The sequence below is a fragment of the Bos indicus genome, chromosome 11 (genome assembly GCF_029378745.1).
Source record: "Bos indicus isolate NIAB-ARS_2022 breed Sahiwal x Tharparkar chromosome 11, NIAB-ARS_B.indTharparkar_mat_pri_1.0, whole genome shotgun sequence".
Lineage (NCBI taxonomy): Eukaryota > Metazoa > Chordata > Mammalia > Artiodactyla > Bovidae > Bos > Bos indicus.
This window is the reverse complement of record NC_091770.1, coordinates 95,715,898-95,742,540: the sequence shown is the minus strand read 5'-3', so window position 1 is coordinate 95,742,540 and position 26,643 is coordinate 95,715,898. Positions and strand designations below refer to the sequence as shown.

Below are 26,643 nucleotides of genomic sequence, written 5' to 3'. Positions count from 1 at the left end.
AAATATTAAAAAAAAAAAAAGAGCAGCTAGTGGTTGGCTAGGATGCCTCAGTCTGTGTGACACTAATGATTCCTGGTTACTGTTAAACTGAATAAAAGCAGTAGTCAAATTATTCATGGACTTTGTTGAAATCACACTTAGGAAGTGAACTGAGTGAAGCATTATTGTTCTGTGGACAAGAGGAGATAGAAAATAACTACAGACTGACTGCTCATTGTTATTATGGTTGATAGGAGATGCTTTGGTTTGGGGCACTAATTTTCTATTCATTCTACGCATTGCTGTTGTATTCATTCTGTTCACTTAATGTCATATTTTATTGAAAATTCATCATTTCCTTAGTGGGAATGAGAATAACAACTGTTCAGAAAAACTATTGGTGCATGATTTCACAGCAGTTCTGTGCTAGAATGGAATGAGAAAGACAGCTCACCTTTTCATCTGCTGGGATTTTGTTTTTAAGAGTTTCAGAGCATTGAAAAGAGGGGTACACCTCATTTTTAGACTCTTACTGTCAGTGTTTAGCCTGATTAGGAAACTGTGTATTTGTGGAGTTTTCTTTTCTTTTTTCCTGGGTAATGAAAGCTGAACAAAACACTCATAGCCTGCTTTATGCATGCAGTGGAGTTGGGGCTAATATATTGTGACATAATATAATACATAATTATAATAATAATATATTGTGAACAATGTTGGATTTATGAATGCCAGCATGACCTTAACTATGACTGCCTAAAGGAGCAGAAAGGTGTATAGATTATTTGTGATTGAGTTGGGTTTTTCAATCTATTCTCTGGATGTTTGAGGTTATAGTAACTGACATCTGCATGTTATCAGCTTCTAAACAGAAACCCCATTATGTCATATTTGATTTGTTAAAATTCTAGTTCTCTAAAGTAAACCATTAGGAGCGTATTTCTTGATTTCTGTGTTACTTCTCTGCTAAAGTATAATAAACATTTCTATTTTGCTAACATAAAGGTATTAATATAGGCAGTGCCTTTAACATATTTGTAAAAGTTGGAATAAACCAAACAGTGTTTTCCTTTGATTATAATATTAAAATTGAGGGGTTACCTGTGTTTGGCTGCACTGCGTAGGTCGTGGGATCTTAGTTCCAGACCAGAGATTAAATCTGCCCTCAGATTCAATCAGCAGTGAAAGTGCAGAGTCCTGACCACTGGACCACCAGAAAGTTCCCCAAGGACTTTTCAGTATATGAATTACAGTTATCCGGATCAAAGGTCCGGAAGGTAGAGAAACTGCATACTACTAAAATTAATAAATTTACACTTCTGTAATATATATCAGATCAGATCAGTCGCTGAGTCCTGTCTGACTCTTTTTGACCCCATGAATCACAGCACGCCAGGCCTCCCTGTCCCATCACCAACTCCCGGAGTTCACTGAGACTCACGTCCATCGAGTCAGTGATGCCATCCAGCCATCTTATCCTCTGTCGTCCCCTTCTCCTCTTGCCCCCAATCCCTCCCAGCATCAGAGTCTTTTCCAGTGAGTCAACTCTTCGCATGAGGTGGCCAAAGTACTGGAGTTTCAGCTTCAGCATCATTCCCTCCAAAGAAATCCCAGGGCTGATCTCCTTCAGAATGGACTGGTTGGATCTCCTTGCAGTCCAAGGGACTCTCAAGAGTCTTCTCCAACACCACAGTTCAAAAGCATCAATTCTTCGGCACTCAGCCTTCTTCACAGTCCAACTCTCACATCCATACATGACTACTGGAAAACCCTTAGCCTTGACTAGACGAACCTTTGTTGGCAAAGTAATGTCTCTGCTTTTGAATATGCTATCTAGGTTGGTCATAACTTTCCTTCCAAGAAGTAAGCGTCTTTTAATTTCATGGCTACAGTCACCATCTGCAGTGATTTGGGAGCCCCCAAAAATAAAGTCTGACACTGTTTCCACTGTTTCCCCATCTATTTCCCATGAAATGATGGGACCGGATGCCATGATCTTCGTTTTCCGAATGTTGAGCTTTAAGCCAACTTTTTCACTCTCCACTTACACTTTCATCAAGAGGCTTTTTAGTTCCTCTTCACTTTCTGCTATAAGGGTGGTGTCATCTGCATATCTGAGGTTATTGATATTTCTCCCGGCAATCTTGATTCCAGCTTGTGTTTCTTCCAGTCCAGTGTTTCTCATGATGTACTCTGCATATAAGTTAAATAAACAGGGTGACAATATACAGCCTTGACGTACTCCTTTTCCTATTTGGAACCAGTCTGTTGTTCCATGTCCAGTTCTAACTGTTGCTTCCTGACCTGCATACAAATTTCTCAAGAAGCAGGTCAGGTGGTCTGGTATTCCCATCTCTTTCAGAATTTCCCACAGTTTCTTGTGATCCACACAGTCAAAGGCTTTGGCATAGTCAATAAAGCAGAAATAGATGTTTTTTTGGAATTCTCTTGCTTTTTACATGATCCAGCAGATGTTGGCAATTTGGTCTCTGGTTCCTCTGCCTTTTCTAAAGCCAGCTTGAACATCAGGAAATTCATGGTTCACGTATTGCTGAAGCCTGGCTTGGAGAATTTTGAGCATTACTTTACTAGCGTGTGAGATGAGTGCAATTGTGCGATAGTTTGAGCATTCTTTGGCATTGCCTTTCTTTGGGATTGGAAGGAAAACTGACCTTTTCCAGTCCTGTGACCACTGCTGAATTTTCCAAATTTGCTGGCGTATTGAGTGCAGCACTTTTCACAGCATCATCTTTCAGGATTTGGAATAGCTCAACTGGAATTCCATCACCTCCACTAGCTTTGTTCATAGTGATGCTTTCTAAGGCCCATAGACTTCACATTCCAGGATGTCTGGCTCTAGGTCAATGATCACACCATTGTGATTATCTGGGTCGTGAAGATCTTTTTTGTACAGTTCTTCTGTGTATTCTTGCCATCTCTTCTTAATATCTTCTGTTTCTGTTAGGTCCATACTATTTCTGTCCTTTATCGAGCCCATCTTTGCATGAAATGTTCCTTTGGTATCTCTGATTTTCTTGAAGAGATCTCTAGTCTTTCCCATTCTGTTATTTTCCTCTATTTCTTTGCATTGATCGCTGAAGTAGGCTTTCTTATCCTTCAGTCAAATGTACAACTCTTGCTTTCATTTATCTTGTGTTTTGAGATTAATAAATTTTGAGATAAATTATGCTTTCTCATAAATTCCATGTCAGTTTTTTTTTTTTAAGGGTTCCATGAGATTGGATCATTTTGTGGAGAAGGACTGAGACTGAAAAATTGAGGAATTAGCCTAAATTCACATAGCTACTAAGGGACAGAGCTGAGATTTGAAACTCATATAGGTGCCCAATAGCCCATGTTACTATTATTATTATTTTTGCCTGCACAGTTTGCTCACCCACCTGCTGTCACTTCCCAGACCGGTATTTGAACCTGGGCCACATCAGTGAAGGCTCAGAATCCTAACCACTAGGCCACCAGGGAACTCCCAGTCCATGTTAAGACTGCCACCAAACTGAATAGTGTTTCTCTTGTACTTGACCCTTTAAAACAATTGCTCATCAAAAGCATAGGGCTTGAGAAGTTCCTAAATGTCTGTAGAGTAAAGTCAAATGTAAGATGTGTCTTTTGGGACTTGTACAGTTGTCTTCCCCTTGGGCCAGTTCTGGGATTGCAAGATTGGATTATGACTATAAATAAACTCATGGAAAGTGTTGGCATTCGTACAGTGCCAGGAAGCATTGAAACAGTAATAATCTAGTGAGGAGGTTGTAGAGTTCAGTGACAGACAGAGCTTGATTTAAGTCCTGCCTGGGTACATAATAGCTGTTTAAGAATCCACTTCAGCTAGCTCTTCAGTTCTTTAGCTATGTGGACCTTTGAGAATCTGTAAGATGGCACAAAATCAACTGAGGGTAAAACTGCTGGTGCCTCCCTGATCCAGGGAGTGTCACCAAGCCTATGCTGGTTGTCCTTGTATTCTTCACCGGCATCATGCATTTACAGTAAAATAAAGTGCCAGTATCATTTAAGAATGTCCTTGATGAACTAGTAATATTAATTAACAGTAACTCTTAACCATTGAGTAGATACATTTTTTGAACAGCCCCTGTGATGAAATAGGAAGTATGCATAAAGCACATCTGCTGCATGTCAAAGAAAAATGGTTTTCTCAAAAGAAGATTACTTTTGCAGTTTTGTATCTCCATCTGAAATAGCCTCTTTTTTTTTCTTTTTAATGGAATGCTATTTTTACTTGAGAGAATGAATGACAAATTATGAGTATTTGGCAACTATTTTGCAAAAGTGAATGAAGTGAGCCAGTCACTTTAAGAGGAACAATTGATAGTATTTGTTGCTGATGCCAGAATTTGAGTTTTCTAGAAAATAATTGGAATTTTAGAAAATTTGAATTCACCACCATGAAGCTCCTAGCTTCTGATACCTAAAAGACTTTTATGATGAGATGAGTGATAATATTAACAAGTATTTTTTTTAATGATTATAAGGAAATACTATTTTTCATTTTCCAAATAACCAGAGTGTATTACTCACTCAAAATGTTAGACCAGCCTATCTAACACAGTTTGAGAAGAGACCAGTTGTCCAGTTTTGATTTATAAGAAAAATATGCACCATTATCTCTAAAGGTTATTAAAATTCTTCTCCCTTTTGTAACACATACCTGTATGAAGCTGGATTTCCTTTGTATACTTTAAACAGCATATCCCAACAGATTGGCTGTTCAGTTCAGTTCAGTTGCTCAGTCGTGTCTGACTCTTTGCAACCCCATGAACTGCAGCACACCAGGCCTCCTTGTCCATCACCAACTGCTGGAGTTTACTCAAACTCATGTCCATTGAGTTGGTGATGCCATCCAACCATCTCATCCTCTGTCGTCCCCTTCTCCTCCCGCCTTCAGTTTTTCCCAGCATCAGGGTCTTTTCAAATGAGTCAGTTCTTCGCATCAGGTAGCCAAAGTATTGGAATTTCAGCTTCAGCATCAGTCCTTCCAGTGAATATTCAGAACTGAATATTCAGATTGGCTGTAGAGGCAGGCTATGAGAACCCAAGCTGTGGTCTTTTTTTGCCAGGCATTAAAGAGATTTGCAAAAATGTAAAACAGTGCCATTCTTTTCATAAATTTGTTTTGTTTTGCTTTGGAAAACAGTTTATTTTTCATTAAAAATTTGTGTATGTTACTACTTAGTGAGTTATTGATTTTTTTTTTTAATTTAATTTTCTTATTTTGGGGTATTGTTGATTTACAGTGTTATGTTAGTTTCAGATGTACAGCGAATTGATTCAGTTATACATATACATATATGCATTCTTTTTCCATATAGGTTATTACAGAATATTGAGTAGCGTTCTCTGTGCTATACAGTAGGTCCTCACTGTTTATTTTATTTAAAGTAGTATGTATATGTTAATCCAAAACTCCTAATTCATCCCTCCCCGATTTTTAAAATGAATTTCAGTTCAGTTCAGTTCAGTCTCTCAATCGTGTCTGACTCTTTGTGACCCCATGAACCACAGCACACCAGGCCTCCCTGTCCATCACCAACTCCCGGAGTTCACTCAGACCCATGTCCATTGAGTCAGTGATGCCATCCAACCATCTCATCCTCTGTCATCCCCTTCTCCTCCCGCCTTCAATCTTTCCCAGCATCAGGGTCTTTTCAAATGAGTCAGCTCTTTGCATCAGATGGCCAAAGTATTGGAGTTTCAGCTTCAGCATCAGTCCTTCCAATGAACACTCAGGACTGATCTCTTTTAGGATGGACTGCTTGGATCTCCTTGCAGTCCAAAGGACTCTCAGAAGTCTTCTCCAACACCACAATTCAAACACATCAATTCTTTGGTGCTCAGCTTTCTTTATAGTCCACCTCTCATATCCATACATGACTACTGGAAAAACCATAGCTTTTGACTAGATGGACCTTCGTTGGCAATGTAATGTCTCTGCTTTTCAATATGCTGTCTAGGTTGGTCATAACTTTTCTTCCGAGGAGTAAGCGTCTTTTAATTTCATGGCTGCAGTCACCATCTGCAGTGATTTTGGAGCCCCAAACAAATAAAGTCTGCCATTGTTTCCACTGTTTCCCCATCTATTTGCCATGAAGTGATGGGACCGGATGTTATGATTTTAGTTTTCTGAATGTTGAGTTTTAAGCCAACTTTTTCACTCTCCTCTTTCACTTGCATCAAAAGGCTCTTTAGTTCTTCGCTTTCTGCCATAAGGGTGGTGTCATCTGCATATCTGAGGTTTAAACATTAACAAATGATCACTTTAAAATTCTAATATGGTTAATACTGATTCATATAGTGTAAAAACAAAAGCCTTTGAGGACCTGTAATTTTTAAGACTATGCTTGGGTCCTGAAACCAAAAAAATTAAAAACTACTGAGTTGACCAACTATTTCCTTGCCTCTAATAATGGGGTAAAATCCACATCTCAGGATTCGTTTTGTTTTAAAATAAGAACACTTACAGAGTGTGTGTGATATGAAAAACATACACTAGATGGTAGAAATTATTTGTGAAATAATGAGATGTGCTCCCAGTAATGTATGACAGTTATTTGTCTCCATATGTTTTTAGTAACTCTTTATTATATATATATTTTTAATTTTTTTTATTGAAGGATAATTGGTTTACAGAATTTTGTTGTTGTCTGTCAAACCTCAACCTGATTCAGCCATAGGTATACATATATCCTCTCCCTTTTGAACTCCCCCCCCATCTCCCTCCCCATCCCACCGCTCTAGGTTGATACAGAGCCCTTGTTAGAGTTTCTTAGCCATAAAGCAAATTCCCATGGGTATCTATTTTACATAGGGTACTGTAAGTTTCCACGTTACTCTCTCCATCCATCTCCCCCTTGCCTCCCTCCCCTCGCCCCCCCCCACCCCCTCTCCTCCCCTCGCCCCCCCTCTCTTCCCCTCGCCTGCCTCCCCTTGCTGCCTCCCCTCGGCCCCCCTCTCCTCCCCTCGCCCTCCCTTCCTCCCCTTGCCCCCCTCTCCTCCCCTCGCCCCACCCATCCCCCACTTACTCCCCCTCTCACCCCCCTCACCTCCCTCCCCTTGCTGCCTCGCCTCCACTCAACCCCCCTCCTCCCCTTGCCCCCCTATCCTCCCCTTGCCCCCCCTCGCCTCCCCTCACCCCCCCTCTCCCCAAGTCCACAGGTCTGTTCTCTAGGTCTGTTCCTCCACTGCTGCCCTGTTTAAATTCTTCAGTACCAGTTTTCTAGATTCCATATATATGCATTAGAATACAATATTTATATTTCTTTCTGACTCACTGTAGTAACTCTTTATTATATTAAAGAATTTTGGAAAACACTTTAAGTGTGGAGTAGGAACTATGGGTCCCTGAAGCAGAATTTTTGGTCATCCATTAAATATATATAAATTAAATGGAAACTTACAAAGCTTTTGTTCAAGAACATGTTGCTGCAGACATCCAGAGTAACAACGTCTGAGGACACTCACTCTTCTACAATACTTTTAAAGATGCAGCTATTGGTGTGGAGAAAAGGGAACCCTCTTACACTGTTGGTGGGAATGTAAACTAGTACAGCCACTATGGAGAACAGTGTGGCGATTCCTTAAAAAACTGGAAATAGAACTGCCATATGACCTAGCAATCCCACTGCTGGGCATACACACTGAGGAAACCAGAATGGAAAGAGACACGTGTACCCCAATGTTCATCGCAGCACTGTTTATAATAGCCAGGACATGGAAGCAACCTAGATGTCCATCAGCAGACGAATGAATAAGAGAGCTATGGTACATATACACAATGGAGTATTACTCAGCCATTAAAAAGAATACATTTGAATCAGTTCTGATGAGGTGGATGAAACTGGAGTCTATTATACAGAGTGAAGTAAGCCAGAAAGAAAAACACCAATACAGTATACTAACACATATATATGGAATTTAGAAAGATGGTAACGATAACCCTGTATGCGAGACAGCAAAAGAGACACAGATGTATAAAACAGTCTTTTGGACTCTGTGGGAGAGGGCGAGGGTGGGATGATTCGGGAGAATGGCATTGAAACATGTATAATATCATATGTAAAATGAATCACCAGTCCAGGTTCGATGCAGGATACAGGATGCTCGGGGCTGGTGCACTGGGATGACCCAGAGGGATGGTATGGGGAGGGAGGTAGGAGGGGGGTTCAGGATGGGGAACACGTGTATACCCGTGGTGGATTCATGTTGATGTATGGCAAAACCAATACAATACAGTAAAGTAATTAGCCTCCAATTAAAATAAATAAATTTATATTGAATAAAAAAAAGCAGCTATTTCATAAAACTTTTAAATGTTTCCTTTCAGACTTGTGTGTACATACTCAATATTTTACAGAGTAAAATTGTATAGTTATAGGTGTAATTTTGTGTTCTGTTGCACTTTGCTACATAGTTTCCATTATAATCATTATGACTATGTGAGGTCTGGGTCTTACTAATATTCCTCTATGTTGGTCATGAAGGTTGTTTCTTCTCTTATTAGAAATGGTGCTATGATGCATTTTCTTTATGTTACACACCTTTTTTTTTTTTTTCCCTTTGAGGATATAGTCACAAAAGTGGAATTACTAGGCCAAAGTAAGACACACACACACACGTGTGTGTGTGTGTATTACATATACACATACATACACTAAGTGTGTGTATAAATATATATACTTATGTTTTACTGCTTATATTGTGTGTGATTGTTTATGCATATGTGATATACACATGTATACATATATATGAGGTGGGAAGTGAGAAATAATATTACTACGTAAATTTTACTTTCAAATGTAAACAGATGTGAAGGAAATTATTAATAGTAGTTGGTATAGTCAATACCTTTAATCCAAAGTTCTTTTTCAGAAAAACTGTGATGTTTTCTTTAGAAAATAAGATTAGGATAATCTAGTTGACTGAAGTTATCAAGCACACATTTTTGTCAGTTAAATTTTCAGGCAAATAGAGTATGATGAAATATACTTTTTTTTTTTTTTTAAATATACTGATTATTGAGAAGACTCTCCACAGCTGTAGAGCCTAAGGGTACACATCTCTGAAAGCAGAGTATAAGAAGGTAGGTTGATCTGCTCTGTAGGACACGATGAAGTGTCATGTAAACTCATTCTTTGAAAGAAATTCTTATGCACTTGTTTCCTTAACGTTTGTCTCTTTAAAATAGATGCAGAATGTGGGATAAGATGATTGGGTTAGCTTCTCGACAGTTAGGTAACTGATACATGATTTCAAATTCTCTAGTGGTAGACGGGGAGATGCATGAAAGAAATTTGAGGGGTTTGCCATGACACTGATGAGCTAGGAATGACTTTAGTGATAACCAAGAGCTTCATTTTTTTTAAGGCTCGGAAGCTGTGTGCTTGGTAGTTTAGTTTGCACTTTCTTTCTTTTTATGAATGTACATATTTGAAGTCTTAATTCACCGCTTCTTTACACAGTTTGGCCTCAGTTTCATATTTTACTCCTTCACAGGAATTTGTAATCAGCATATATTGCCTTTCTTTTATAGTTTTATGACCTTTGTGAACTGTTCAGAACTGGAGGTCAGGTTCCTGACACAAACTACATATTTATGGTATGTAAACACCAGTGATAACAACTACTTATTTTATTTTACATTTTTTCACCTACTTATTTTAAATGGAGATCTGTCTTACTACATGTAGATTATATAATACTTTCATTGCCATGTGACAGTCACTATTTAAATATGTGAAAAAGTGATTCAATACTTCGCTACATTTTGCTGTGTCCTTTAGTTGAGAATAATAATTTTTGTAAACTGCTGTGCAGTTAGGACTGGATTGTAGCCTTCAGTAGTGGTTAGGCAAAAACAAAAAAAAAATAGCTTGGAACCTCAGGTTTAAAGCATGAATTTTCAATTTACTGTTATTTTGTCATTTTTTTGAGTATTCATTTTCATCTGTTATTAATCTGGATTGAAGAATATACATATTTACTATTAATGTAGATACTTGCTTTCTTTTCGGAATAAAATGTTACTGTTTAATTTTTTTTGAGTCCTGTTAATTTCCTTCCTTCTGAAAATTTCTGGGTTACTTTCTTATTCTTTTAGCTGTTTCCTATGGTCTAATATTGGCCCAAGTAAACATAAATGGGAAGTGTAGATAGTATGTCATTATATGCAGTTGTTAAATACAAAGCTGAGTGTAGAACACTGTTAGGATATTTGCTCTAAAAAAAAAAAGAACTATTTTCAAATTGACAGCTCTTTTGATACAGTTAAAAAGATTTTTGAAATTTATTTAAAGTTTTTTGATTCACACTTTTCTTTTTTTTTACAAATGTTTATTAATGTAGGTAGTAGAGAATTGAAAAAATGGTGGTTTTATAGGGACAGTCCTTGAGAGAACTGCACAGCAGGTTGCTGTAAGCCTCCGGTAGCATAAAACTAGCACAAACATTTAGTAGGAATAGCTTATGTACTTCCATTTCAATTTTTTGTCAAAACCCAGTTTCCAGATAATTCAGTGTGTGACTCTTCATTTTTGCTATTTTGTACTGTCTCTGAGTTTGTGCACTTTGGTATAATTTTTAAAAAATGTTGTTGCTATTATATTGTTTGTAACTGTAAATTTTTACTTTACAGGGTGATTTTGTAGACCGAGGTTACTATAGTTTGGAGACCTTCACTTACCTTCTTGCACTAAAGGCTAAATGGCCTGATCGTATTACACTTTTGCGAGGAAATCATGAGAGTAGACAGATAACACAGGTGTATGGATTTTATGGTAAGATTTTCTGTTCTCTGACTGAATATTGTCTTACCTTCCTCTTTGGGGAAAAAAGGCCACATATGTCATGCATGTGCTTTTAATAGTAAAATTAGAAAATACAGATAATCTTTTTCCACTCTCATTTTTAACTCCATTTTTTCCCTCAATCAGTTGAAAATCTGACTATGTAGAGAGAACCATTCTATTTTTTCCTTTTTTTACTCAAGTATGTAGTTGATTTACAATATTAGTTTCAACTGTGCAACACAGTGATTCAATATTTTTCTAGATTATACTCCTTTTAAAGTTATTATAAAATACTAGCTATATTGCCTGTGTTGTACAGTGTATCCTTGTAGCTTACTATTTTATACCTAGCAGTCTGAGAGAACCCTTTTTAACTTTTTGGTGTATGTCTTTCTAGATCAGTACCTCAGAATGCAGTCTTCAGTTTACCTCGCTGGAATTATCGGGGCGCTTGTTAAAACTGCAGACTGCTGGGTGCTGCTGTAGGTCGTTTGGGGCGGGGCCTTGGAATCTGCTGAAAAGGAATGTTTTGCACACTCAGTATAAGAGCCTATTCTGTGTACAGTGTGTGTTTGTATACATATCTGTGTATGTGTACATCACATCAAGCTAAAATGTGATCATACTTGGTTTTTTAATATTGTGGCCAGCTTTTTCACTTCATTAATGTTGTTTTCTTAGCTGCACTGTAATACACCATATGGATGCACTGTAAATCTGTGTACTTCCTCCAGAGAATACTGGAATTCAAGTCATTAAAAGCCAAATAGTTACTTCTATACAATTGTGTATGATTGAAAGCTTTTAAAAATGAGATTTGGAGCTCTTTGAAGGAGGTAGATAGAACTGTTGAGATATTAATATGAATTTCTTTGAGCACAATTAAGGCAAATATTGAGAGATTTAAAAATATTAATCTCATAACCATTTAGTTTTAGACTATATTTTGAATTATCTTCTGTCATTGTAAAGATAAATTGAACTCTCTTACTGCTCATTTTGTCAGCCATTGTCAGTTATTAAACTGAGAAATTTTGACAATTTATTGTTATTTATTTATTTATGGTCACCCTTTGTTTCTTGGGGGACCTTAGTTCTCCAATCAGGGATTGAATCAAGGCCAGGCAGGGAAAGCCTGGAATCCTAACTACTAGGCCACCAAGGAACTCTCTGAGAATTTGTTACTTATATAACTTTCTTAATAGAAATTGAAAAGTTAGATGGCTAATATTTATCTCCTTTCTACAAGTTACTTTTTATTTACATTCTCAAAATGCCAAATACCGTTTGGAATAAAACTGATTGATGCTTTTACAAAGTAATCACTATTTTGGATAACATATAATATGATGTTAGCTCAGTGAAAGCAGCTGACTGCAGCTGTCCAAGATTACTATTATGCATATACTTACACCCCAGAAATTGACCAGCATTATCACTGTAGGGCAAAAGGAGTTAACAGGGGGAGAGGAAGGAGGACATTTTAATCACGATGCCTTGACTGCAGAAAATGACAGCAGCACAGCATCTAGTACTGGCTGTTTTTGATCCAGGCTGTGCTCTAGTGCTCGTAGATGGTTTTGTTTAGTAAGAGGAAGCCCATCTGCTCCTCAGGAGGAAGATAGATTTAGTCATCATGGAACTTAATACTGATTTTAAAGTAAAAATGTCCACATATAGCTATTATCTTGGACCTTCAGTTCATCCTGATAAACATGGTTGTAGTTAGCAGTTATTATGAACCAAGTGCTTTGCTTATGTGTCAGGGTGAAAAATTGACAAGTCGATTCCTACTGGTAAACTGTGCTCAGTGTTAAAGATGTCTCCTGAGACGTTACATAAGGATCCTGCCCCACGTAAAAGTACAGTTTAGAAAATTATGAGGGTTGACAGTACCCCGCAGTATCACTTTCAAGTGTACTTAGGACAGTAGTGATATTTTTTTTTTCCCCCAAATTAAGGAAGAAACCAAAGAGCATAGCTTCCTTGGTATTAACTGAGAGAAGAGATTAATAAACTCTATTAACTGTTGTAGATAGCAGAGAGAATGTTCAGCTGAAAATATATAAGACCTAGTGATAACTACCAGGGTACTTACTAGAACTCAAGTGTGTAGTTGCACAATCTGCAGAAAATCTCAAGAGGCAACGTAGGCCTGAGAAATGTTGAAAAGGGGATTACCCATGTTCTTATGATTAAGGGTCCTCTAATGTGTTTGGTTATCCTGCTAGCATAAAGTAGTCACATTAAATATGTCACTGTGTTTGATGGAATTGCCCAGAATTTTTTAAAAGTTTATTTATTTGACCACACCATGTGGCCTGTAGGACCCAGTTCTCTGACCAGAGATCAAAACTGCATCCTTAGCAGTGAAAACAAGCAGTCCTGACCACCAGGGAACTACTCCCAGTATTAATGATAAGACAAAAACATTTGCTCTGGGTTATATGAAATTAATATTTAGCTCTTCTTGATTATAGCATTTGACCAATAATTTCAGCTGCTCCTTAGGGCCACTTTTGGAATGAAAAGTAGGACCACTTTCCTAGACCAGTTAGCTACTAGTCTCCTGACTCGATGGAGGATCTACCAGGGCTAAATATGTGTCATAACTTGCCATCCTAGTTGAAGCACAAGTTCTGTTGTCCTAGTGTTAGATATGTCCTTTATTTATTTTATTTCATTTATTTACTTTTTGGCCGCGCCTCACATCTTGCAGGATCCCCAACCAGGGATTGAACCCAGGCCACAGCAGTGAAAACACTGAGTCCTAAACACTGGATCTCCAGGGAACTCCCTTGTATTCTTTATTTTTATCAGCGTATTCAGAACTTCATTAATGAGAACTCTGTTTCTCTCATAGATGAGTGCCAAACCAAATATGGAAATGCTAATGCCTGGAGATACTGTACCAAAGTTTTTGACATGCTCACAGTAGCAGCTGTAAGTTTATGTAAATCTTTTAAAAAGCTTAAGTATTTTTCTGCCAGTAACACTTTGCATATGTTTATCTAATTGCCATCTCAATTATATTGATATCATTAGCACTCATTGATGAATTTAGGTATGACTGAGTTTATTGTTATATATTCAACTCTTTGTTATCTTTTTTGCTAGTTAATAGATGAGCAGATTTTGTGTGTTCATGGTGGTTTATCTCCTGATATCAAAACACTGGATCAAATTCGAACCATTGAACGGAATCAGGAAATTCCCCATAAAGGAGCATTTTGTGATCTGGTTTGGTCAGATCCTGAAGATGTGGATACTTGGGCAATCAGTCCCCGAGGAGCAGGTTGGCTTTTTGGCGCAAAGGTCACAAATGAGGTAAAGCCAACATTTTTGTAAAAGTGGTTTGTTGGTTGCTAATGGCATATGTAAAGAACTATGGTTGATACAGATACCAAACTTCTAGTCTAGTTTACTGAAACTGTGGTGCCTGTGGTTGTCTGGTTTATCATATGTCTTTCCTTAAGGTTAAATGAGATCATGTAATAAAAGCACCTCCTTTAGCATCCACTGGTACTATGTGTAAAATAAATTTTCCTTTTCTTTCAAACAGTGCAAGCAATGAGATAACAAGGGCAAGATAGGCAACTTTTTAATATGTATTTCTAGGTATATATATATATTTTTAATTGAGATATAATTGACATATAACATTGTATTAGTTATGTATACAAAATAATGATTTGATATGTGTGTTTATTGTGAATAGGCAGATTGTTTGAGGTTCAACTATTTTTATTTAAAAATACACACACATACACAGGGTGAACTAATCCAGCATAGTGGATGGAGTCAGAGAGCTAGATTTATCCTGTCTGAGCCTCTGTTTCTTTCATTTGCAAGAGAAGGATAATAAATCTCTTTCCAAATTTTTTAAGAGCCATACTGAAGCCTCAGTAAATGATTGATATTGATAGTAATATGTGTGTGTGCTCAGTCATGTCCTACCCTTTGCAACCCCATGGACTATAGCTTGTCAGGCTCCTCTGTCCATGGGATTTCCTAGACAAGAATACTGGAGTGGGTTGCCATTTTCCTCCTCCAGGGCATCTTCCTGATCCCATGTCTCTTGTGTCTCCTGCATTGGCAGGCAGATTCTTTGCCACTAGCGCCACCTGGGATGCAGCCTGATAGTAATATATTTATTATTAAACCATAAAAAACTTTGCTTCATATCTGATTGTACTTACAGAATGCTTTTCTTTCAGAAATTTGTGTCTAATTATGTGATTATTTCTATAACTCAGGCCAAAGTGGCTAACTTATGGAAGTTAGTGGGGAATAACAGTAAAATGGGTTCTATAATCATGAGAGCTTTAGTAGATACAGGATTTATACTTTATTTAAATGCTTATTTTCTTATATATGTAGGTTGATTTATTTAAAAATGTGCTGGCTACTTAACAGAACCTTTCTAAATTGCAGTTTGTTCATATCAACAACCTAAAACTCATCTGCAGAGCACATCAATTAGTGCATGAAGGCTATAAATTTATGTTTGATGAGAAGCTGGTAACAGTATGGTCTGCTCCTAATTACTGCTATCGTTGTGGAAATATTGCTTCAATCATGGTCTTCAAAGATGTAAATACAAGAGAACCAAAGTTATTCCGGGCAGTTCCAGATTCAGAACGTGTTATTCCTCCCAGAACGACGACGCCGTATTTCCTTTGAGGCCTTCGCCCCATCCTGCTGACCCATTTTTCTGTCCTCTTCTTACCCCAACTTTTGTGTATTACCCTCTACAATATACTTTTTATTGAGCACTTTGCTGCTGAAATGCTGCCTCTTGCCTTTTTTTTTTTAATTTTAAATTATCTAAATTTATTGTTTGTTATGGTGTCTATAGCAATGTTTTTCTATCAGTTTTCTCCCCCATCCCATCCCCACCTTGGACTCATTTGAGAAGACTTGAGAAATGTCTTAATACTCACACTGCTGCATGTAGCTCTTGCTTATTTACCGGTCTGAGGGAAACAGAATGTGTTTCCTTTTTTAAAAAGCCAATTGACAGAACAGACTACTCTGAAATACTCTTCCTTTTGTATTATTCAGTCTTTTGTTTTAGTTTGGTAAGTTTTAAGAAATTTCAGCAGCAAAGTTGTTATCCAGTGGGCACGATGGACTGCAAATGACTCGAGTTATGTATACCGTCCCAGCTGTAAACTTCATTGTCCTTTGTTGGATGATATTTTAAATGGATATAAAATAAATTGGTCTAAAGGGCTGCCCTTTGTTGTGTTTTTAAATTTTAGTTTTAAAACTGCTATAGCTTATGACTTTGTACATTAAGATAATTGTATTGATCTTTTTCCAGATTCCTTGTATTTTTTAATAAAGTAATCCTAAATAAAACTCAGATAGGTTAAAGTGTTAGAAATTTTAAACAGCATACGTTGTTAGCTTAAAGTTATTCTTTCTTTTTTCCTAATCAGAGTTCTTGACCCTTTGGCTATTAAGTTTAAAACTTCAACTGAAATTCAGTACTATTTATTTTTAAAAAATCACTAAACTGTGCCTAAATAAATAACTGCCATATTAATGTTTTGGTTTATATCCTCTCTAGTAATAGAAAAACATTTAATACTTGTAATGCTGATATGTTCATTTGATACCAGTTGAGTAGAATGTGATCAATCCAGTTTACAGTCTACCATGAGTATCATTAAGTAAAATATATGTACTTTTCAATGGGAATCATTCTTTTCTTGCTGTAACACTTGACCTTAACTTTTAGAAAGTGTTCATTTTTTAACTGCAACTGGAAAGGTTGAAAAGTCAGGACTCTTGTATTTGTGGACTGTAATCTGAAGCAGATTTTTTAAAGTGTAGAAAAAAAACCCAAATTGTCCTTTTTGTAAAGGTCTGTGATACCATGTTTTGGCTTTGTGCGAGTAATTTGAATATCCAAAGGGTTGTGATGATCAGTTCTTGATATGCAACTGTCTGCCTAATAAGGACAAGTGTTCCAGTATCTCTTATGACTTTGGTCATAAATGATGCTAGAATTAACCATTTTGTGAAATAGTTGGTATCCATTTACTACTATAATTAATTTTTTGTCATTCCAGGAAATCTTTGTGAAGCCAGCCAATTAATAAAGCACTTTAGCATCTGTTCAGGTAGTTTTGAAAACCAACTTTTTCCCATTCAGGATAAGAACTTCCAGGTTACCTAAAAATGCAATAAAAATCTTTATAGTCTAAGCTTCTTGGCACATAATTTTTCATCAGGGCTTTTCCTTTATTAAATGAGCACAATACTGTTTTAATTTTGACCCCCTTAACCACACAGCTCCTTGTATAGTTTTTAACTGTACAGCTGCAAGAAAGAAGTGACTAACACATTTGCTGCAAACACTTGAACTGTTGGGTCAGTAGCTTTGTGTTACTGCCCTGACCCCAGTGTAATTCAGGGGGAAAGGTATTTTTTATCTTACAGGGATATGTAGCTATGTATTTTACTAATTGTGAAACACTGGAAATTAATGATGCAGACAACTTGGTGTGGTCTTGGAATAGCTCTCTGCAGTATTTTTTTTTTTTTCTGTTACCATAAATTGTATTTAAGTGCTTGCTCTCATCTGCTTTTAAGTTGTACCAATAAAATCAGTAGCCCTCAGCCCTTCACATTTGACACTGCTTAGCTTAGATTGATGTAGTTGTTTTAGTTATCCGTGTAATGTGACTTTTATTTTTAAGTCATGGTGTACTGCATTTGTTTGTCACTAGTTGGGCATGTGCCAATATTTCTGTCCATTCCTTAACTGCCATCTCTGTTTTGCCTGATTTTTTTCTCTTCAACTGAATAATGGCTTTTTGCATGAAAAAAAGTTTTTAATATTAGACATGTAAAGGGAAGAGAGAGTGAATGTATTGGACTTTGTAAGCCTAAAAGGAATATTTGGATCCCTCTAATAAAAAGGGCTATGTACTATTTAGAGTAATCATGTGGTGGAAAATACTTGCAAGTCACAGATTTGTAGGCAGGAGGCTCTGTTACTCCCTGTGTCTAGGCTGAATGTAAAATCCCTTATGTTGTATTAATGGGGGTAATAACTATTTTTATTTGCCGATGATATACTTGGTTTCTAATAAAATGTCCTAGGCTCTAGTGAGAACTGTCTACTTTTAATTGCCAATTACTCCCCTTTCCTCATTTTTCTGATATGCTCTTGGCTAGCTTTTTCTCGGTTAATGCTTTTTCCTGAAAAATCTCACCATTTTAAATGTGTTTATTCGAGTGTGATCTAAAAAGCCTGGATCAAGAGCACATCTCTAATATGCAGCCTGCATCAGCTCCTACTCCATCTGGATGTCTAAAACTGTTGGACGATTTTGATGTCTTAAACCCTGGGTTTTGCTTTTGAAATAAGGTTTGAAATACTGTTCTTCGCATTAAGATTTGTGTGTTTTTGCTTTGTAAGCCCAGCATCAGGTTTTGGAAAATGCCTGTACTGTGAAAGCAAATCCGAACTCTCTCTGAGCCTCTTTTATTGTCACAAATAGAATTGCTTTCCATCAGCCTCCAAATAACTGTATATCTGGAGTGGAAGAGATTTAACAGCAAAAATCCAGATTTTTAAATGTACTTGTTTTCTAAATGCCAGTGTTTGTAAAGCACCTTCAGTTCTTTGGATGAAAGGTGCTATATTCTCTCAGTGTAAATTAATAAAAAGATTATAGGAAGTTTGTCAAAAAATTTTATCTAATGCAGTCTGTAGTATGTCCCAACAAGAAGTTAGCATTTTATATAACACAGTTTTAAAAAATGCTTATTCCTTTACTTGGTTGCTTGACTAGTAAACAGAAGTGAAACTTTTCTTGTTCTGCATTTGACTCCAAGTGTCCCAGTTCTTTAAAAGCAACATTCATTGTTCTGTCCTGGATCCACTGCCCAGAACCCTGCTTCATGAGATCGTCACAACTCTTTCACTTGCGTAGTTAAACCGTGTGAAGTCATGCTGATGAAATATACAGTAGTGAAACACCGAACAGGAGCATTTGGAAAGTCCCCTAGCATGAAACCAAACACAGTGGATGCTTGGGGAAGGAACCTGTTCCCCTCTTACTAGTTTTCCTGTTAATCACTTAGTCAATATGTGCCTTTTTCACCCTTGTGATAGTAAGTTTATGCTGGTTTGGATCATTCAGATGTTTTCTTAATTCAAAAGTGCATGAAGTTTATGAATTTTTTTTTGCATGTGTGTCAACAGAAATACTACGTAAGTGTATTCCACTCAGTCCTTGGGGATCCACTGTTCTCGGCACTTTGCTCTTTTTTATATAAATGGAAATGCGTTATCAAAGACTGAATGCAGGCATTATGGAATAGTGGAAAGAATACAGGTTTTGAGATCAGTCTAGGTTAAGAACCCCAGGTCTGCCAGGCAGTAAGAATAGCTAACCTGTATTGAGCACACTTAACTGAATACTGTACATGCCCTATTTTGTGTCATCCTTAAAATGGCTCGATGACTATATTACCTCTTTGTTCATTTTTTCTTCAGATGCGGAAACGGATCATAGGTAACCTGCCCAAGTTTGCGCAGGAGAGCTGGAACTTGAACCCCTTTAGGGCATCCTAGAGTAGTACATCTTACACAATGTTAGTTATTGTAGCTGTGTGACCCTCTGGCAAGTTGGATTTCTAATCTTAAAAATTCTGTGTCTAAGAATATCGTACAGTGTTGGTCTCAGGATTAAAAACAGCACTCAAAATACCCAGTCCCTGACCCAAAGTTGCAGTTTATTGAGAGCACACTTAATGCCATTTGCCCAAATTCATTGTAGTTAGGAAGTAAGAGTAATCCAAGGTAATATATAATTGCTGACATAGTGTAGTTTATATAAGTACAATAAATTTGGAGAAGGAAATGTGTGATTAGGATGGAGTAGTTGGGGAAGGCTTAAAAGAGGAAGTGTGAATTAAAAGAGGAACGTGTACCAGAATGATGGGCCATGCATTTCATATAGTAGAAGCACAGAAACAGGGATTACTAGAACTTGGACACGATTTAAGAGATAGAATTGAGGGTACGTACTTCTTGGGAAAGCTTAAGAAATGAATAGCTGCAGCTCTGTTGACAATACTGTGTGTTACAGAAGCATTGGCTAATTGTGAAAAACCTTGAAAACCAGGCAGGATAGTTTTAATTCATGTTTTGAGAAACAGTGAATGACATTCAGAATTAGTCTTCCTAGTAAGTTGATCCTACCAGGACTCCTACCCCATCTTCCCCAGTCTTTGACAAATTATTCTGGGGTTCTTTCCTTTTTCTGGCTTGGTAATAGGGTGGATACTACTGGTTGGGAATTAGGTGACTATGGTTCTGTAATTTGAGGATCATGTAAAATACTAATTTGGGAAGCCAACATGTCAATTTTTCCTTGACAATGCCATTTTAAAGATTCCATTACAATTTGCCATTATTTCACTGAAGGAAGTATGTAAAAAGAGCTGTCTCAGAATAAAGGACAGTCCTTTACACCAAATAAATTTGACTTTATGAAAAATTAGTATTCTTATTTTTGCCATTTGTGGAGATAAGAGATTTGTCCCAAGCCTTTTGGGACAAAAGGCTTAAGCTGTTATGTTATTGATGCACAAAAGCATGTTCCACTAAAACAGAAGTAGCTTAAGAGTTTTATACCTCCTCTCAGCTCCAAATAGATTCTGAGGATCTACCAAACAAAAATTACAGAGGAATGCAGCAAGGGGAAGGGGATTCCACCAAAAAGGAAGAATTTTGTTAATATGTTAATGAGTTAGGTCTTATTTTGAAGGATGGTCTTGTGAAAGCAGAAAAGATGTGCTGGTAGTCTTGCATGCTTAGGTCTAGCAACAACACTAAAAATACAAAGAAATTTATTTTTAAATCGATTAGCTGGAGCAGAGGTCACAATTACCTTCAGTATCACAAGATGGTTAGCAACACATTCAGGGGTCAATTCTGTATAGGCATTTGAAAACGGAGCCCATTGCTTTTTATTATGGCATCAATTCTGTTTGCAGGGTTGATTTTCCTTTCTTGGTAATTTACTTTATAAACCTCTTGCTTTCTTGGAAGCCTGCACCCAAGCCTGTGATCTTTTCTGCAGAGTACTGAGCACATAAACCACGCTTTATTTTGATAAGATTCTTACAGTTTTCTTGCTGGATTCTCTGAAGCGCCTCTGAGTTCTGACCATTACAGCATGATGTAGTCAGGGACCGGATATGAGGTGGTTCAAAATGAAGCTCAGTTTGGAGACTTCGCTCACTGTCGCACCTGCCAGAGGAGTTTGGGAAACTGCAGCGCTTGGCTGTTGGGTCTGGCGTAGCGAGCGCAGTGTCGGGGGGGGCGCCAGCAGGTGTGTGGGATGCAGAAACCTGAGCCAAAAGAACCTGCCCGCAGGTGTCTGGCGCCGGAGACGCAGTTTCTACTTTCGACCGCACGGTGGCGCTTAGATATCCCCGGCCTTGCTAGCAGTCTCTAAGGCACCTCCGCCGCCACCTGCAGTCTCAACCAAACTCTAGGTGGCGGGATGTGACGGCCCGAGAGCCCAATCGACCGCCAGGTTTTCGGCTACACTACAACTCTAGCCAATGGGAGCCGAGGAGAGGCGCGGAGGAGGTGGGTCTCGCGGCAAGCCTGGCAGAGGCGCGAGGCCCTCCGCCCGCCTCTCCGCCTACTCCAAGCCTCCGCCGCCTCAGCTTCCCGAGCGAGCCCTGCGGCCGCCGGAGCAGCTCCCGCGGCGGAGCAGGAGCCGGATGGTCAGAGGAGCCCGGCAGCCCCAGCAGCCGCGGAGTCGCCTGGCCCCCAGGTGGGGCGGGGGCTGGATGGAGGTCGGGCTTGGGGATGGGGCGGGGGCGCGGGAGCGGGCCCAGGGCAGCAGCTTGGGGCCGTGAGGGATTCGGGGGCGCCGAGACTGGTGGGGAGGGGGGTTCAGGTTCGGGGAACTCGGGGGTCGCCTAGGGGGCGGCGGAGCGGGCTGGCCGGCGGTCGCACCCTCCCGGCCGGATGAGAGGGGTGTGTGAGGGAAGGGGCGCCGATGGGTGAGACTCGGTGCGCTGGGCCGGGAGGGGCAGGAACGCGCGCGCCGGGTGGAGGGGGCCGTGGAATGCGGGGGGCGCCGGGCCTGGAGGGGCGGGGCTCGGAGGGCACTGCACGGGCGGGAGGGGGTGGGCACGGGGAAGGGGAAGCGGAGGGGTTTGCGGGGTTGATGAGGCAGACAATGAGTAGGAGGTGGTGGGTGGTTTTGGGGAGATGGGCTGTGACGAATAAGGATGAGGATGAGTGAGAGACCAGGAGACAGAGCAAGGTTTGGGCAAAGCAGATATTAGGGGAACGGTGAGTCCCGGGGTCGCTGGGTTTCGGGTTAATAGGGAAACACAGCATAAGGCATTTTGTAAGGTCAGTTATGGGCTTAGCGAGTCTAGGGTTCTCGAGGGCGGTCCGTTGAGTTGTTGACTGGCATAGTATGGCCCGCAGATGTGTTCTGGTATGTTACTTTTAGTTACCATCTTATCTGTTTGGTCTGTAGACTGACTGGCACAGTGGAGAAACCACCCCGAAAACGGAAAAGCAGGTAAGGCAAAATGCCTTCCTAATTTTTCTTCGTATTTTTCCATTTGCTTGGCTGCACCTGTGCTATACTGCATAATTATACACTGTCAGATGAAGTTTTTTATTTAGCTCCTTTCTTAATGAATGTAGCTGTCTGCAGGATCTCTCTTCTGAGGACCTCAAAGTATTACCTGTACAAAGTATTACCTGTACCTTTTTTTTGTATCTAAGATTATATGGCAAACAGATGTGGATAATTGAGAAGTCCTAGTTTTTTTTTACATTAGCCGTAATTTCAACTTCTTCACCAGCTCTGTTTAAAAGCTAAGGTTTATTGAACACCTACTATGTGCCAGGTACGATGTGCAGGTGATTATTTGTATTATCTTCTGTAATCCTTGAAGCTCCCCAAGGAAGTGTGTACACTGTTTTACACAGGAGAGAACTGAGACACAAGAGAAACTGGGCATTTCCCCAAGATCATACATCTAATCAATGATAGAACCAGGATTTGAATCCTCTTAGTCTGACTCCAGAGCTGAAGCTTTTAACATTATAATGCCTCTAATAAATAAATAATTGAAAATAGGTAACTTTTAAAAAATTCATTGTACATAGAGTGTAATAAACAGCTGAACCACAGGAAAATAGATACAAAATAGTCCGCAGCAAGTGCATTATTCCGTGCGTGCGTCGGTTCCATTTTCTGAGCACATTCCACGTGTCAGGTACTTGATAGCAATTCTGTGTAGTCTTTGAAGATTCCTTTCTCACAGATGTTGGCACTGGCCTAGAGAAAGAAAGCTACAGTAGTGAGGATGTGACCAGTAGGACCGCTGTAATAGTACTTGCTAAGTTATCCATGTTAATACCTGGAAAACCTTAACAGTAAGTAGATATGAAATGCTGATGGTGGAAGGCGTCAGTAGCCAAAGTTCCCTTGTCACTCTTTAGGCCTGTACTGGGCAATATGGTAGCCATGTGTGGCGCTGAACACTCAAAATGTGGCTCGCATGACTGAGAACCTGAATTTTTAATATTATTAGTTGTAATTAATTTAAATTTAAAAATGGATACTTAATTATTGGAAAATGTTTATATCTGGAACAACTTGGATATGTGAATCTGCTTTTTCATCTGTAAATTATGAAATCTAAATACAGATCAAATTTATCCAATGAAAAACTTAATGTCCAAGGTGAGGCATATATTTTAAGTATTAAAAAACACACCAAATTTCAGATTAGTACAAAAAGAGCATGGCAAATTTCTCATTAGTAATTTTTGTGTTGATTACTTCATGAAATAATATTTTAGATATATTGGATTAAATAAACTATTACTCAAATTAATTTCAGTTTTTTCTTTTTACTTTTTCTAGCATTACTGGGAATTTAAAGATCACAAATATGGCTTACATTTACTTTCTTTTCAGTAACCCTTGTTTAACTCTTATTACCCCATTGCCAGACTCTTAGAGTAGCCTCCTGACTGGGTTCCTTACCTTGAATCTGTAATTGATTCACATACTGTGCAAGTTGATCTTGTAATTCTCAAGCTTAAGGTCCTTATGTGGTTCCCCTTGTTTACTGAACATAATTCAGACTTTTTAGTATCATCATGAAAAGAGACTGCCCTGTATTATGATAAACCATAAAGGAAAAGAATATTTAAAAAATGAGTGTGTGTATGTACATATGTGTGTGTATATATATAATTTTAACTAAATCACTTTGCTATACAGCAGAAATTAACACAGCATTGTAAATCAACTATACTTCAGTTAAAAAAAAAAGAGAAGAGACTGCCTTTATTTCACTCCTCCCTATCTTCCCAGCCACAGTTGAGTTTTGTGGCCTTGGAAATTCTCCGTAATGGAACTACTATACGTCTCGTATTAAATAACTTTCTGGTGAACCCTTCACAATGAATTAATTGCTGAATATAACTCTGTGTTCTGTTCGCCATTCCCAGAACTTAGGTTTAGGTTTTTGCATGATTCCTCTTTCTCTCTGGAATACTTTCTGTTTGCTCCTTGGCAAGCTCCCCCCTTTTAAGACTTCCCTCAAACATCGCGTCTTCCACGCAGACTTTCTACCCTGTCCTTCACTTTCTTCTCTGCTTAGTTCATTCCTATGATAGCCTGTAGATACACCCATGTATAATGGTTTGGGCTGAATTTGAATCCTAGCTCTATCAAATACAAGTTTTGAGATGATATACAAGTTAATAAGCCTCTCTGAACCCCAGCTTCTTCATTTGTATAATGGAAATAATAACAGTTCAACCCTGATACGGAGAAGGCAATGGCAGCCCACTCTGGTACTCTTGCCTGGAAAATCCCATGGACGGAGGAGCCTAGTAGGCTGCAGTCCATGGGGTCGCTAAGAGTCAGGCATGACTAAGCGACTTCACTTTCACTTTTTACTCTCATGCATTGGAGAAGGAAATGGCAACCCACTCCGGTATTCTTGCCTGGAGAATCCCAGGGACAGAGGAGCCTAGTGGGCTGCCGTCTATGGGGTTGCACAGAGTCAGACACGACTGAAGCGACTTAGCAGCAGTAGCAGCAGCAGCAACCCTAATAGGGTCATTAAGTGTTCAATATAGTGCCTGGCACATAGAAAGTATCCAATAAATTTTAGGTTAAAAAGCACATTAAATGCCTTTCATTTCCCACCTCTTTTCTAAACATATATAGTAAAAGGATTGAAAATAAAGATATTAAGGCAAAGAAGACACGAGAGAAGAATAATAAAATTAAATCAGTGGTGAAGTTAGTATATAGACTAGAAAGTATTTCACAGTTCCCAAAGGTTGGTTCCGTATTTAGCTCTCAGTTTCCTAGAACAAAGCTAAGAAGAAAATAAGGCTCAACTTCCAGATTCATGCAATCTGTAAAATCAAAAACATGTTCAAGGGAGGCACACTTTTTTTGACTCTTAGAGAAAAATTTCTCTCATTGATTTTTATAATGGGGACACTGGTTTTGTGGGGGAAAACCCCCAGTGATAAATATACTAGAGAGTTTTTTTTAAAGATTGCTTCTTATAACGCTGCTCAGTCCAGGTTTAGATGATACCAGTGAACATTCTCGGAGAAGGCAATGGCACTCCACTCCAGTACTCTTGCCTGGAAAATCCCTTGGGCGGAGGAGCCTGGAAGGCTGCAGTCCATGGAGTCGGTGAGGGTCAGGCACAACTGAGTGACTTCACTTTTACTCTTCACTTTCCTGCACTGGAGAAGGAAATGGCAGCCTACTCCAGTGTTCTTGCCTGGAATCCCAGGGACAGGGGAGCCTGGTGGGCTGCCGTCTATGGGGTCGCACAGAGTCGGACACGACTGAAGCGACGCAGCAGCAGCAGCAGCAGCAGTGAACATCCTGCAGAGAGCCAAAGCCCCTGGGTTTAGTGTACTGCCTGCTGATGGTGTGGCTTGGTTCAGAGACAAGGAGGGATGCGTGAACTACCAGGCCTCTGCTTCTCCTCAGCACCCAGAGTGGTTCCTGGCACCTAGACAATGTTTGATTGAATTATGGAATGAATGAATCTGTAAATAATTGGTTTCATGACTATTCTTTCTTGTAACCAGGTTTTGGTAAGCATCAGGCAGCACAGAGTTTTAAATTCTTATTCTCAGTCAGGAATCCTGAGGGTGCACATTCTGCATATCTAAGGTCAGATCCTGATCGAGTCAGCATTTTGACCTGAATAGACTGCCAGTATATATCTCTAAAGACATCCTGTGGGCAGGACCAAGATTTTTCTCAGAAAACAATTATGGGATTGCTCTAAAGGTAGAAAAAATAATGGCCAGACAAGCTCTAAAGATAGATTATAGAGAGAGGATATAATGGTTGTAGCCAGAAATTATTTATAGCTGTTTTTATGAGTTGTATACTGTGGCCATAAAATCCTCAATATCAAATGATGGAACTTCCTGGTGAACATTTCAATATGAGTTAATTGCTGAATGTAGCTGTAAGTATTCCTTTGAGTTGGCCTGCTGTGTTGAGTTGTGGACTATTACACTGTATATCCTATCCCATTTTAGGAAACAGTTGCCAAGTGTGATTTTTATTTTAGGATAGTTGCTGTGAAGTCATTCTTTTTGATAGACATTAGTTAGTGGCTGAGTTATCTTTTGAGAACATTCCTAGTAGACTAAACTATAAGACAGTTGGAGAAAAACTTCAGATGACTTGAGATAAGCACCTCATAACCCACTGTTGCCATTTCTTTGTTCATTCTGCCTGCCCACCACCCCCAACTAAAACTCTTGTTTCCTTGTTTT

General features: G+C 38.8%; 2 protein-coding genes across 4 annotated transcripts in view; both read left to right on the top strand.

Annotated features, from left to right (window-relative positions):
* Positions 1–18,490, top strand: part of PPP6C (protein phosphatase 6 catalytic subunit) — a 43,581-nt gene extending 25,091 nt beyond the window's left edge. Inside the window, exons 3-7 of the mRNA XM_019970834.2 lie at positions 9,539–9,604; positions 10,640–10,781; positions 13,657–13,736; positions 13,911–14,120; positions 15,228–18,490. Of these exons, the coding sequence (XP_019826393.1) occupies positions 9,539–9,604; positions 10,640–10,781; positions 13,657–13,736; positions 13,911–14,120; positions 15,228–15,476 (747 nt within the window). The 3' untranslated portion in view covers positions 15,477–18,490. The remainder of the gene's footprint in view (positions 1–9,538; positions 9,605–10,639; positions 10,782–13,656; positions 13,737–13,910; positions 14,121–15,227) is intronic.
* Positions 18,491–21,425: 2,935 nt separating this feature from the next.
* Positions 21,426–26,643, top strand: part of SCAI (suppressor of cancer cell invasion) — a 122,967-nt gene continuing 117,749 nt past the window's right edge. The window contains exons 1-2 of one of the 3 annotated variants that reach the window (XR_002181821.2): positions 21,426–21,607; positions 22,328–22,372. Coding sequence is in view for 1 of the 3 variants with exons in the window: in XM_019970832.2 (XP_019826391.1) it covers positions 21,555–21,607; positions 22,328–22,372 (98 nt within the window). In the remaining 2 variants the exon portion in view is untranslated. The remainder of the gene's footprint in view (positions 21,608–22,327; positions 22,373–26,643) is intronic. The other 2 variants (XM_019970832.2, XM_070799233.1) reach the window with 2 other exon arrangements.